Below are 13,544 nucleotides of genomic sequence, written 5' to 3' on the forward strand. Positions count from 1 at the left end.
ATAGACATTTTTATTTAGAAAGGGATCTAAAACTTAATTGTCTAAATCCGTTGTTAAAAGGAACTCTTGTACAACTACTTTTTGATATCAAATAGACGTCAAAACTGTCGTCTGTAACACTCTCCAAACTAATACCCTTTATTTGTCGGTTATTGGTCTATGAGGACTTTTAGCTTACCTGAAGATACGCCGCAAATTAGCTTTTGTATCGAAATCTGTTAGTACGCGTTATTCCTAAATGATGTAGTTGTCATAGATGATTATTTCCTAGAGCCAATGGACAAAAAAGCCTTATGTTTAAATGTAACAGTCTATCTTTACTGAAAGGAAAGTGATTTTTTTTTTTACAAAAGTTCTGATTGAAGATGAATACAGGTTTTAGTAAAGAATTGGGGGGTGTTTTTAAAAAAGTTATAAACTACTAGTAATTTGGAGCTTAATACAATGGCTTAACAACCCAGTGGCAACAGTTGTATAATAAGACGACGTGTGTTCTCTTTACTGCACATAAATTATGTACGTGCATATGCTTTTTTACCACAAGTAATGCTTCCTGGCCTAGGTGAGCAGTATGATCCTTGAACCTTTCCTGTCGTTTTGCTCCGCCCTATGGACAAACCTTGTTTTATGATTTATCCAACACTATTTCATTGCATTAAACTTCTTCAATATTAAAAGAATCATGAAAATCTGTAATCTAGAACGTTGGACTAGGCAATTGTTTTTTTGAATTCAGACATAAGAACTATTTAGCATGTGCATTAATGCTTTACACAAAGTGGACTCCGTGTAATGGTACTGACTGTCCATTGGGATTACAAAGGCGTTTAAAAAGGAATATGTTGTCCATTTAGTGCCGATGGAAAAACTGTGGCTATGGTAAAATATGCATGTAAAATAAACTGCAACCTCAACGATTCGGATTTCTACGAACTGTCGCCGTATATTTGTTCTACCCAATTGCCAATTTTAACACAGTCTCTATCGACACCCGTTCTATTGTCAACCACTGGCGGTAAATATTGAAATCTCTTACTGTTAGTCTTATTAAATTCAATATGAACGAACGGAAAGAATCATTGAGTCAACCGTCACCTCAGATTATTTCTTATGGAGATTTCACCACTATTTTTAACTCGATATAAGGGTGTGAAATTTTAACTTTTACAACCTACTGCAAAATGTATATCAAAATATCCTTATAAAATAAAATGCCTCAAATGTTTTTCAATTGAATTTTTATTTGAAAGATTTTGTATATTTTTTATTTGAAATCTTAGGTCGTAATACAATGAGCCGTTTTGTATGGAAGCATCAATCGCGTTGTAGAAAATGATCTATTATCATTTGCAAAAGCAAATCGAATCTAATTAAAACTTTGATAAAAACTTAAATATTATTCGAAATGTTATTTTGAGTCATATGAGAAAATCTTATCATGGTTAATAATTTAGCACCTGTACAAAAAGGTAAAAGGAATTAGTATAGGAGGAAGAAAAGATCTCCAATTGTTCGATAAGACTATGTCCATTAGGTTGTTTTTTCGTATGTATTGTTAAAAAAATAGTCAATTATTAAGCATTTACATTATAGGCACCACAAGATCAGCTGTGAAGACAAGCATTCCCGCGTCTACCGTTAGCTCTTCATCTGTATCAAGCAGCTCTAAAGGTAGATGTTACCTAATATACTCAATTATTTTATTCCACAGTGAACAAAAGATGTCAACTAATTACTTAACATGTGTTTGATATTTAACAGAAAGGATTTAGTTTAATTAGTTTGAAAGATTAAAAAGAAGCAAAGAATAAAGTGAGACATGTTTTCAGATTGGAATGGTGCTTATTTTTAAAGCAAAAATATTTCTTTTTCATTAGTTTGGTATAAGAACGCATCGTTTTACAGTATTTTTTACATGTAGAGAACTACTTGGGCTACCTTGACCACATTCATTGTTTATGGGGTTCTGATCTTTACAATAATTTAGCGTTTTAGAATTTATGAATTGATAGAGAGGATACCTACAATACTGTAAAACTGATGTCCATTGCAATGGTCAGGTGTTTAGTTTAAGAGAGAAGCTTTGCTAGTAATGTAAAAAAAATATACATATGCAATGGTCAGGTGTTTAGATTTTAGGTGAGGCTTTTATGGTATTGTAATAAATATACATTTCTACTTGAAATCTTGCTGGGGACCTTAATGTACGATTATCATAAGCAAAGAACATTTTATGTCCTTTTTTGGGGGGGAGGTACATACCAGTCCAATACTTGATATGCAACATGTGATGTTTTCCAGACTTAATTTATTTAATGACGAAATATTCATCGTCGTGAAGAGGATTAAAAAAAATACACAACAAATGACACATGACATTGATTTGCCAAAAAACAAAACGGTGTAGTAATTGACACTGACGAAAAAATATTGCATTCGAACCAAGCAGACCGATAATTTTGCTACAGAATATTTAAACATGTAATTTTAGCTATATATGATGTATGAGAGAGTTTGAGGTTCTTGATTTACAATAAAATTTTAAAAATAATGATATTTACGTACTCTTTGGGGAGGGGCTTTAAATATGGCTTAAAATAAAATGCTCATGTACCTTGGACGAAAACATGAACAAAATACATAGTATACATAGTATTATAACCCAGAACGGGAAAATTTTCGGATTGGGAACACCACGCAACACTTTAAAATTGTCTTCATTGCTCGAAATCTAGCGGACATTCTAAATAACTGGTTACATAAGCATAAAGGCCTATTAGATGTACATTTCTAGAAACAAAATGACAGACGGATGATGTGCAGGGTGTGATTAAAATGGTTATATGTTAATGTATGAAATGGGCAATAACAAACACTGTTCTGTATCAAAAGTCAATTGAAAAATACAAAACTGGAGCAGAACAAACACGAACCTCTACAAAAATTAGAGGTAGGATCAGGTGCTATGGAACTAGCAATCAATGAAAACCTACACGTAAAAGTTATTTTGACAGTTAACAAATTATGGCAATATTATCAGTTGAGTATTGTACCTTTTCAATATCCGCTCATGCACTTCTATGTTCATAAAGTTTTTCTCCAAAACTATAAAATCATAGACCTTGTTGCAAGATTTCGGATGGAGGAGGGGTGCCCAATAACATAGTTTAGATTTTTTACACGATGAAAAGTTTATTTAAATGTATTTACATATCAACCTGTTGAGAAATCTCAAACATGCTTTAAGTATATATGGGATTTCTCGAGCGGTAAATGCGCTTTGGTATTCAGGTGACAGTTATTGCCGACGAGCCTCTTCTTGTATTTGATTATATATTGCATATCACGCATATTTTGGTCCTCATGTTTGCTTATTAGCTGATGGCATTAGAACCGAAGTGAAATATAGGCCAGAGATTTCCCAGTAAAGTATTTTTTATTATATATATTACAATCTCTTTCTTAAACGAGTCCAGTTGCTGCATAATTTTCAGAAAGTAAACAGTAATCATATTTAGATGTTCGTTTGTGAGGATTCGGGGCATCTTGAATTTATATTTTTTTTTGGGGGGGGGGGGTATTATGGCTTAATAATTCTCAATAGGTAGAAAAAAAATCGTACAAAATTTATTTTGTATATCTGTCTTTGCTTAAACTGTTGAAAGATATACAAACGATATCTGCTAAATATTGCAATTTATCTAGTTAATCATCTTCATTAGAAATATTTGTTTTAAAATCTTGAAAAATTCAGGGATTATTACTTATTCATTTCTTTTTACCATTGATTCATATACTCTATGTTTATTTGAACTTGTTGTCTGATTACCTGTCGGTGATTTGATATTCTCAATAAATCTAAGTTCGATGCCAATATACATAAGGACGCAAGTAGAAACTAAGATTGAAAAAACATCATGATTATATGTTGTTTCTAGTAAAATTAAGTTATGAAGCATGTGTGTTTAACGAGGCCGGGTCTAATTTGTTCTGCCCTAGATTTTTGAATGAAATTTTTTACAATAATTCCTACTGATATAATTATTATTTAAGGATAAAAAAATAAGACATTTACCACACCGTTTGTTTAAGGGGTCATCTCAAAGTTTGTTAATTTTTAACATAAGACCCTATGGGATTTTGCTTGAAATGTATCATTTTTGCACATTTTTTACATGTTTTAAAAACTTCTGCCCTAGGGATTTGTTTTTCTTTTCTACATATTAAAGTTATTGCTAAAAGGCATCAAATGGTCAAATTAAAAAAATCCTTTCACCTCCTGGTTTGTTGCGGGGGTCTTATCAAAGTTGTTTTTTGTATGCCCAATTTCCCAGATCTGTCAGATAATGGCTATTTTTATTAGACAAAGGCGGAAATGGTGATCTTTATAGTATTATTAAAACATTCAGACATATTTACGTAATAAATAGATATAAAACATCACATATTAAGGGTCATTAATATAAAATACATGGCTACTGTCTTGAAATATATAAATTAAGCTATATTTAGGCGGGTTAAGAAAACGTGACAGATGGCTATGCTTGCTGAACCCTCTTCACGTTTTCGACCCGAGCCAAAATATAGCTTATACTTCGAGACATTTATGTTTATTCCACAATACAATATCAATTTTACGCATAAAACGAGCTATTTTTAACAAATTTCGCTGAATATCTGCAGTTGAAACTATCACGCCATGGCGTCAACAAAGCAAAAAGATGACGTCACAATACAAATGAAACGCTGCGCGAAAGCGTGCGTACTCGTTCTGTACTCGGCCTCGTTAATATGAAAGTCTGAACCATTCGTTGTTTAAAGCTATATTGCTCAGAAAATCGATTTTGATGTTTTTTTTGCGCTGTAAAGAAATGTGTCTTTTGTATTGCACTACAAAAATGTCATCTCGATTATTTGCTTTGAAGTTTAGCCTTTACTTTGGTTTTACGTATATACGATGAGTTACATCATACCTGCACAGTCTTGAAATTGCATTTGACAAGTGCTGATGTTACCTAAAGTTTGGAAGGAAATAAGTTAAATCAACGGAATATCATGACTTTTAGACTAACATTCTCGTTTGCGATGGTATTAACGTTTGTTGGACTACTGAAAATCAAATCTATAAATGGAGCTGAAGGATGTATATACAATCATAAAAACTACACTGCATGTACAGTAATGATTAATCTCGCTCCGACTCCGTGTAATGGCAATGATTGTCCACTGGGACTTCAGAGGAGTTATAAAGGAATATGCTGTCCTAAACAATCTAAAAATGAAACTGCAGATATGACAAAGGCAGTCTGCAAAAAGAACTGTAACCTTTCAGACTCTGATTTTTATGACCTATCGCCCTATGTTCCTCCGTCTACAACTTTGACAGAGCGTGTTACACTCGGTGCTGGGATATCTACATCTCCCCCTCCCACCACGACAGAAACAGTTTACACAACCCCAGAGAAGGCGACCATATCAAACGCAGCAAATATGATAGGTAGTCATAAAATTTACATGTAAAGAATGTAGTTTTTCAGACTGATTTGACATCAACTTCATTATTTTCAAGAAAAAATCTAAATCTTATAATGATTAAAGATGTAATCATTTTTTTCCCGAATCGTAAAGAATAAAACAAAACGTTAAGCAAAATTATCCGACGATTGTAGGAACAGTGTACTCAAGTCTGATATATTACATGTACTTATCTAAAAGTTTGCTTTTAAACATCCTTTATTTACACCCCATACGCGTCTGTCATTGATTTCATTTTCTCTATTAAGATACGTTTCAATAACGAATTACGGAAAATATTGACAACTTTAAATTTATTAATTTTAATAAATATCATAAGAACGAAGAAATTTTTTTTACAGGTTTTAGCCGGCTTATCCTATTATTTGAAATGTCAGAATGGAATGCTTACGAACAAAAATTACTACTCTCGCCTTTATCATGTTGTCCAGTTCATGTATTTCATTGTCGATATAACACTCAAAATGCGTCAATAGACAAAATTGCTTATCCTGAAAAAGAAAATTGATCATATTAATTGATTGATATGATAGGACGATATTGCAAGTCTTGTGATTGAGGGAGGTAGATGTATTTGCTAGATTTCAAAATCAAGTAATGCTTCTCAAAGTTGTGTTTGTTGTGTTCTTCATGGACCTCGTCATCACATGTACTGGGTTGTGTAGTCCTACCTGTAGTGTTACAGGGTGGGGGTCCTGGAGTAACTGTAGTGTGAGTGGAACACAGACCAGAGAGAAGCTCTATTGTTGTCCACAGGGAATAACCACCATTGACGAATGTCTTCAAAACTGTTCTATCATACGAGAATCACCTTCTTCTCAGGCATGTGATTATTTTGGATCGAAATCGGTCACACCAGGGTTTGAACTTATAACACACAGTACTACCAGTGAGTACAATTTACGGACTGCTTTTTTGTTCAAATCCTTTTACTCATTTTGGATATTGAAAAGATCACATTTTAGCTCCAAGTTACAAGCAATAGGTTGTAATGTTATAGATGTTTTTATGGGTGCTTGATTGTTAGATCTTACAAACTCTCTGTTGAATATTCTGACGAGTTGAGTTTGTTCAGTTTTCATTATCATATTTCAATAGCAAAGCGTTCTTGAATTGATTTCATATGAAATGAAAATAACATCACACCTTGGAGATTATTTTTACTCAATTCCATAACTTTGATATCCAAGTCGCAAAGACTGTTTTGGTTGAAGCATCTGTAATGTTTTAGAAGGGTTTTTTAATCAAAACAAAACTTAAAGGCACAGTATTTTTATTTTGCTAAAGGACGAATTTTTTTTTTATATTGGATGTAATATATTCCACGAACGGAATAATGTTTATTAGTGATGACAGTATTTTAAAGATATCTCTACCTACATAAACTACAAGTAAGTACAGGATGATGTAACATTTAGCTTAACTAGATTGATAAATCTGTCTATTTATTTGACATGTGATCTCTTCCTGTAAATAGTTCTTTGACATCGTCTTGAGAAATACGGGTAATTTTTGTGTGTTTTAACTGCAACATGTCTCTTAAAATTAATCCAAACTAAATTTCCACTGGTTCTAGTTCTAATCTTTAATTTCAATTATGCCGCAACGAGATAACGTACGCTTACTTCTCAGTAGCTGTGCTTTGCTTTTGATTTCTGTTGAAGACGGTCAAGGAGGCTGTGATATAAATGGTTCATTGTACAATTATTGTCAAGTCGTGGGATGGACGGCTTGGACCAGTTGTTCTCCCCCCTGTAGAGGTGGTTCACCGGTTCGAAGCATAATTGTCTGCTGTCCACATTTATTGGGATCGCATTTACATGTGGCTAAAGACTGTTTTTCGTATTGCAATATCTCAAATACAGTGATTTCAAAAGGAGTTGGTAAGATTGAATCTATGCATTTCAGAGAGGAAAAAACAATAATTATGTTTTACATTTATTCGGTTTTAGTAAGATTTAACAAATGAGAGTTAAATCCATTGAAGGAAAATAATTTGGTTATCATTTTGTTATTCTAATGTTTTGGTATACACTCATAAATCTTGGCATGTATTACATCACATAAATCTATACTACCAGGTACTTACTGGTTTTAGTAAAACCCTTGGCCTCGGATTTTATGATTATAGCCAAACCGGCCGTGACTTTAATTTGCATTCTTCATCCCTCAAAAATTCAGATGCCCAAAACTTTTGTTTCTGTATTTCACCTTAATGCTTAAACGACTTTAGCTTATACTTGATGTACTCTAAATTTGAAACAAAATGTACCCCTCGTCTCAAAAACAAAATTGTTTCTTCGATTTATAATGTGAAATAGATCATTCAGTTTCAATTTGATGGTAAATGTTCAGGAAAATTATGAAATAAATGTATTCATATATAAAATTATGTCAAACCAAGAAATAGTTATTTGAAAACTTTGTACAATTAGATTTAGTATGCAGTGTTTAGTTACTCAATATCTTTTAATTCAAAGTTACGGTAACAACTACAGTCATCTTACAAAGTAAAACATTTTTTCAACCAATCTAAGATTATAATTTAACAACCTTAAACTGTTTTTGATTTAAACGAAGCTTTTCATTTTTGGATCAGGGTATCCTCTTTGAGGTCACTTTTAAAGCTTCACCCATGTTTCTTTAAACCCCAAATTTTGACATTTCGAATGAGATAAGATTTAAAGAAAAATACTTGTTTTATTCTAATCTTCTGTCAATACGATTTACGTTCTTGGGTACTCTCCGTGGTGAAAACATTCCAGTAAGTACCATTGACTTCATGAAGCACATCATTTGTCACTCATAGGACACGACATTCACAGTAGAGACAAGTTTTATGCTCCAAGTTCGTGACATATAATGTCCACTAGTTTTGTCTAACAAACTACTTTTTAAGAAACCGTCCGTCATGTACTATGGCCAGAATCATCCTTTTCATATTAATCTTGAATCTGCCGTTGTTAATACAGTGTAGTTTAGACTGTGTGTACCGCAACGTTTCTTTCTCGGTATGTGATATAATGTTTTGGACCCAGTGGACAGTGTGCAATGGTGTAAAATGTCCACTTGGTCAGCGACAGAGGTTCAAAAGCATTTGTTGTGTGAGACAGACAAAATTAGAAACGACACAAGTTATTAAACAGAGATGTATGAATACGTGTAATCTGACTGAAAATGACTTCAAGGATCATTCTCCGTATGTTCCACCTAAGGGTATGTGCTATGTTCATAAACAAGAGCTCGAAAGTTTTGATAAATCAGAACTTCATATATTTCTATAACACAATGCAATCCTTTAAAAGAATAGATTGATCGACTGATGAAATCTCATATTCGTTCTAAATCTTTACCTTGATTGATTCTCGTTTATTTCTCAATCATTTTTTATAACAGCTATCTTTAAGTAAATATAACCATTATTGGTTGCAATGCAACAATGCTTTCCCAGAGTATTTTTAATTGTGAAAGTTTTGTGTTATTTTCAGAAGTGTTATATTTGATTTACATATCCTTACTCATTATTAATGCCTTTTAAAATTTTTGTAACATGTATTTGTAAGTAATTAGGCGAAAACATGAAAAAAAAACTTTAATTAAAAAAATGCGAGATTATGTTTTAAATTTGAACCCAAGTGAACACTGATCTATTACGCAATTTTTCATCGAGGTACATAATGTACAAATAATCATTACACTTTGTAAAGTACATGTTTATGTATTACAATTCGGTGCTTATTATGGTCCACGTGTATTCGATGTTAATCATATCAATTAAAATATTAATTTGTTTATAAAATAAATATTTCGTACAATTGGTACGCTAAACCTGATTTTGTATAGCAAGTGATAAATGAGAAAGTGAAAACTTAGAGTTTACTTTCTAAACAAAGTGTATGCTCAGGGCACACTAATCAATACAAAAAATTAAACATTCCAGATTTGCTTCAAAACAGAGAAATGGTATTAGAATGAATTGATAAACTAATGACATTTTAACATTGAAACATTTAATATGTCTCATTCAAATATATATTTGATAGAAATGGAATAAAATTTCCGAATAAATTACTTTGAAATTGAGAAAAAAGGTTATGTTAATTTTTTATAATATTAATTTAGCTTAATAAAAATGAATCAAATCTATCATTTAATAGATAGTACAATTAATCAAAAATACTGAAAATGCATATATAAATTCGAAAACAATGTGAAGAAGCTTCAGTGAAAGGAATCCAAAGACCATGGCACACTTTTACATGTGTATTGTCACCATGGTATATTTTTTCCAGAGTTTTGGGGATGGATGTAATGTTACTGTTAACGAGTGATACATTCTAGCGTGAACTGAATGGGTGGTGTGTACAAATGAGTGCAGTTGTAACATGGGAGATAATATCAGAAAAGCAAGAATTTGTTGAATTCTTCTCTACAACAATGTATGGATCAATGTAATTTGACTGATTCAGATGTGATTATAAAAGGTTTGGTATTTCATAGTTGATCATATATTATTTTGAATTTCTTCCGTTGCTTTTGATAATTAAAAAAACCATGTCATGAACACTGGACATTCTTTGAATATCGATTCATGCCATGCCTAATGTCGCTAGATCATGTTCGCCCAAACGTAATTTGAATTTGTTGAAGACAGCAATTTCACCCAAGAAAGTTGTTTTTGGCGGCGGTCCGAAATAAAGAATTATCTAAAATAAAAAAAATAATCTAAAATTTGAAATGATCCATGAGCGTGTTAAGCAATCAATATGTCAAGTTTTTAACATTTCAGGATACTTGGTTATCATCCTTTTAACTATTCTAAAGTTCATTTAAGTCAAGGATGCTGTACTAACTATTCTGAATATATTCAGTGACTGTAAAGTTCTATTTACACAATTGATCTTTTCAAACATAGTCATGTTTCTATCGTCCAAAATGAACTATTGTTAAAGATTTGATGGATTTTCTATGTGACCTGTAGATATGATCTTTTCAAACATAGTCATGTTTCTATCGTCCAAAATGAACTATTGTTAAAGATTTGATAGATTTTCTATGTGACCTGTAGATATGCATTTGTCACCATTAAACAATTTTTTGTAAGGTAACGCACGAAAATTCATTAAATGGGCAAATAACCCTGCATAATTTTCGTCACTTAGACCTAACAGGAGAGGTCTAAGGCTTGATTTTTCACTAGACAAGTCAGAATATAACAGAACAATAATATCGATACCCGTGATCGACAGTGGTTGTATGTGATAGGGTATGGCGGTCGCCCGCTTGGACACGTGGGTTCTCTCCGGGTACTCCGGCTTCTCCCCACACCAATGACCCCCTCGCGCTAACATCCGTGCCAACGAGAGATATTAATATAAGTTGTAGAAATTGCTTATCAATCGTTGTAAAATAAATAAAGTTCAGTTTAACAATAATATCAAATATGCAATTAAAATTCCTTCGTATACATGTACTCTTATATCTATCATTGACGGGTTATAAATGATTATGACTATCAAATCCTTCTTATAAGAATTTAGGTACTAGTATGAAATTGGGGGGTTTACTTTCTTTTCTATTATATTCAACCGGAGAGAGAGAGAGAGAGAGAGAGAGAGAGAGAGAGAGAGAGACCTCAGACTTGTTTTATTTCAAAGCTACACGTAGCTTGCAAAGTTACTGGTACTTTACCTTTTAGTGCACTTGCTTTGAAAGATTTTTGCATATTGTTATTTATTATTTATTACTTCCATAAAAGTGTGACTTATCTACGCCATGGGTTTTTAATGAAAGAAGAGATTATTAATACACGTGATGACACTTTTTCATTTTGAATATTGACTTAATGAAATGATATCTATGTCAGAAAAATATTTTGTTGGAATTGAGGGGCATTGTTAAGGGTGTTGGTATTTCAAAATCTAATAAGTTGTCTATAAGAATTCCTTCACATTTCTTTGTTAGGTTGTTGACTTTTACACACTCCATGTCCTGAAACGTGTTGGTATTATCCCTACGACACTACTACGCATGCCTTTACTTTAATTCTAGTTTTGATTTTTCATTTTACGTATTACAGTATTGTCTATTATTAATTAACAAATTTCAATTAGTAAAAGACAGTATAAAGTTCCTAATATCGAAACAAATTAAGACAAGTAAATGAGCAAATCGAATTTAAAAAAAAAATGGTGCCTTTAATTCTTTATTCACTCAGAACAAGATCACTGTATTATAAAGTTAATGTTAAACATGAATATATGCAAGTAAACGCTAAAACATGCAAGGATCAAAAGTATGTAGTTATAAAAAGTGAAAGTACAAGAGGCTGTTAAGGTTTAAGAAGGAACATATATCTTTCAATATTCTCTTTAAAATTTGACAATGCTATATGATTTTCTACATCATAATTATTCATCAGCTCGTTGAACTTTAAAATAATTGGATTTTCATAGTATCTCTTTTACAAAAATCTCTATCGTTTGCAAAGTATGCAAATTTTTCATATGTATTGAAATTTATCACCAATGCTAAAACAATCACACGTCTTTTTACCCTTTTTCTATAATTTTTGTCAACATAGTCTTATCTACCTGTTTCTACTAGGATTGGTTACATGTTCGTAGCTCTTACCTTTTGGCTTTCAGTCTCATTGGGTTTCCAGGAATAGGACCTATGGCATGCTTAGATAATAATCGGCAGCTCTCTATCATTGCGATGGTACATGTATCAAATTGGTCGAAACAGTGGCATGGTTTTGAGTTTCTTAAATTATTTTTTCACGGTGTTTTTCTATGTTTTTTGTAGGAAACGGAGCGTCCAATGCATCTCAGTTATCGAGAAACAAATTACAAGAAGAGGGTGGAACAGGTGGTATGTTCAATCGCAGTATCATTCAATATGTTTTCACAACCAAACTTTATTACGAAATAAGATTTTTTTATCAGATAAACAGATTTTGCGCTTCTAAACATTCTTATTGAATTTGTTGATTTTTAAAAAAACATTATAAAATATGTACAGTACAACACTCACATATACATGCCTTTAGAAACAAGAATAATTCTACCAGTGTTTAAACACGTATTTGATTATTTGGTAAAGCTTCCTTGCTTGAGTTATCTCTCATTATGAAGGGACTTACTCTATATTTATTGATCCTTCATATGCACACGCTGTTTAGGTGGAGTTATCGCCGGGGCTATCATAGGTGTCCTTGCTGTTGCCGGTCTTTCGGGACTTCTCGCCTTTTTCCTTTACCGGCGATGGAAGAAAAACAAGGAGGAGAGGAAAGTTGAGCCCGAGGAAAATGGCGGAGAGAACCCTGTCAGTCAGAAGCCTCCCGTTAGTACAAGCCTTAACTAGTGACCATTGTCACGGAAAAAGCTAGCTGTAATCGTAGACCATCTTGACTGTATACATACAAATATATTTGTGATTTATTGTTGATAATCGGGTTTTTTTTTACTTTACTGTGATAGTTATTACGTCTTTCAAGCAATCTTTGTCAAAATCAATATAGATAATAAAAAGATTTTTTAATAATAAGTGGTTTATTCTTCTGTTTTACAATTTTACAAACATAACAAGAGCACTGCTAAGCAGAAAATACTTAAGCAGCTGGTAATATTTTCATGTGCCCCAATATACGCGCACAAGAAGTTAAATGCAGTTCACTTTACTTTTCAACAATCGCAAAATACAATATAGTATACATGTAAATATAGATATAGTTGAAGTTTGGTCTTTCCTTAGGTAATATCAATATGCAGTTAAGGGAAGTAAATTTTCTCGTGAACTGTGTTATGAAATGGTCTTTGTATTTATTTTTTCTAGATAATATTCCGACAACGCTTAAACGAATATTTAATTTTACAGTCTAAATTAATAATGACATGGCGTTGTTCTACAGCTCGAACATGTTTTATCAATTTAGGAATAAAAATCAAATTGACGAGCCGGGCTTATTATACAATCAAATATTAAAGCTTAAGATGTTGAATATATGA

At 32.3% G+C, this 13,544-nt stretch overlaps 1 protein-coding gene across 4 annotated transcripts in view; it reads left to right on the top strand.

Annotated features, from left to right (window-relative positions):
* Positions 1-13,075, top strand: part of LOC105334299 (uncharacterized) — a 31,855-nt gene extending 18,780 nt beyond the window's left edge. For all 4 annotated transcript variants that reach the window (XM_066079675.1, XM_066079674.1, XM_066079676.1 and 1 more), the window contains 3 exons: positions 1,594-1,671; positions 12,343-12,408; positions 12,719-13,075. In XM_066079675.1, the coding sequence (XP_065935747.1) occupies positions 1,594-1,671; positions 12,343-12,408; positions 12,719-12,900 (326 nt within the window). In that variant the 3' untranslated portion in view covers positions 12,901-13,075. The remainder of the gene's footprint in view (positions 1-1,593; positions 1,672-12,342; positions 12,409-12,718) is intronic.
* Positions 13,076-13,544: the final 469 nt, after the last annotated feature.

Source organism: Magallana gigas, chromosome 3 (genome assembly GCF_963853765.1).
Source record: "Magallana gigas chromosome 3, xbMagGiga1.1, whole genome shotgun sequence".
NCBI classification, from domain to species: Eukaryota; Metazoa; Mollusca; class Bivalvia; order Ostreida; family Ostreidae; genus Magallana; species Magallana gigas.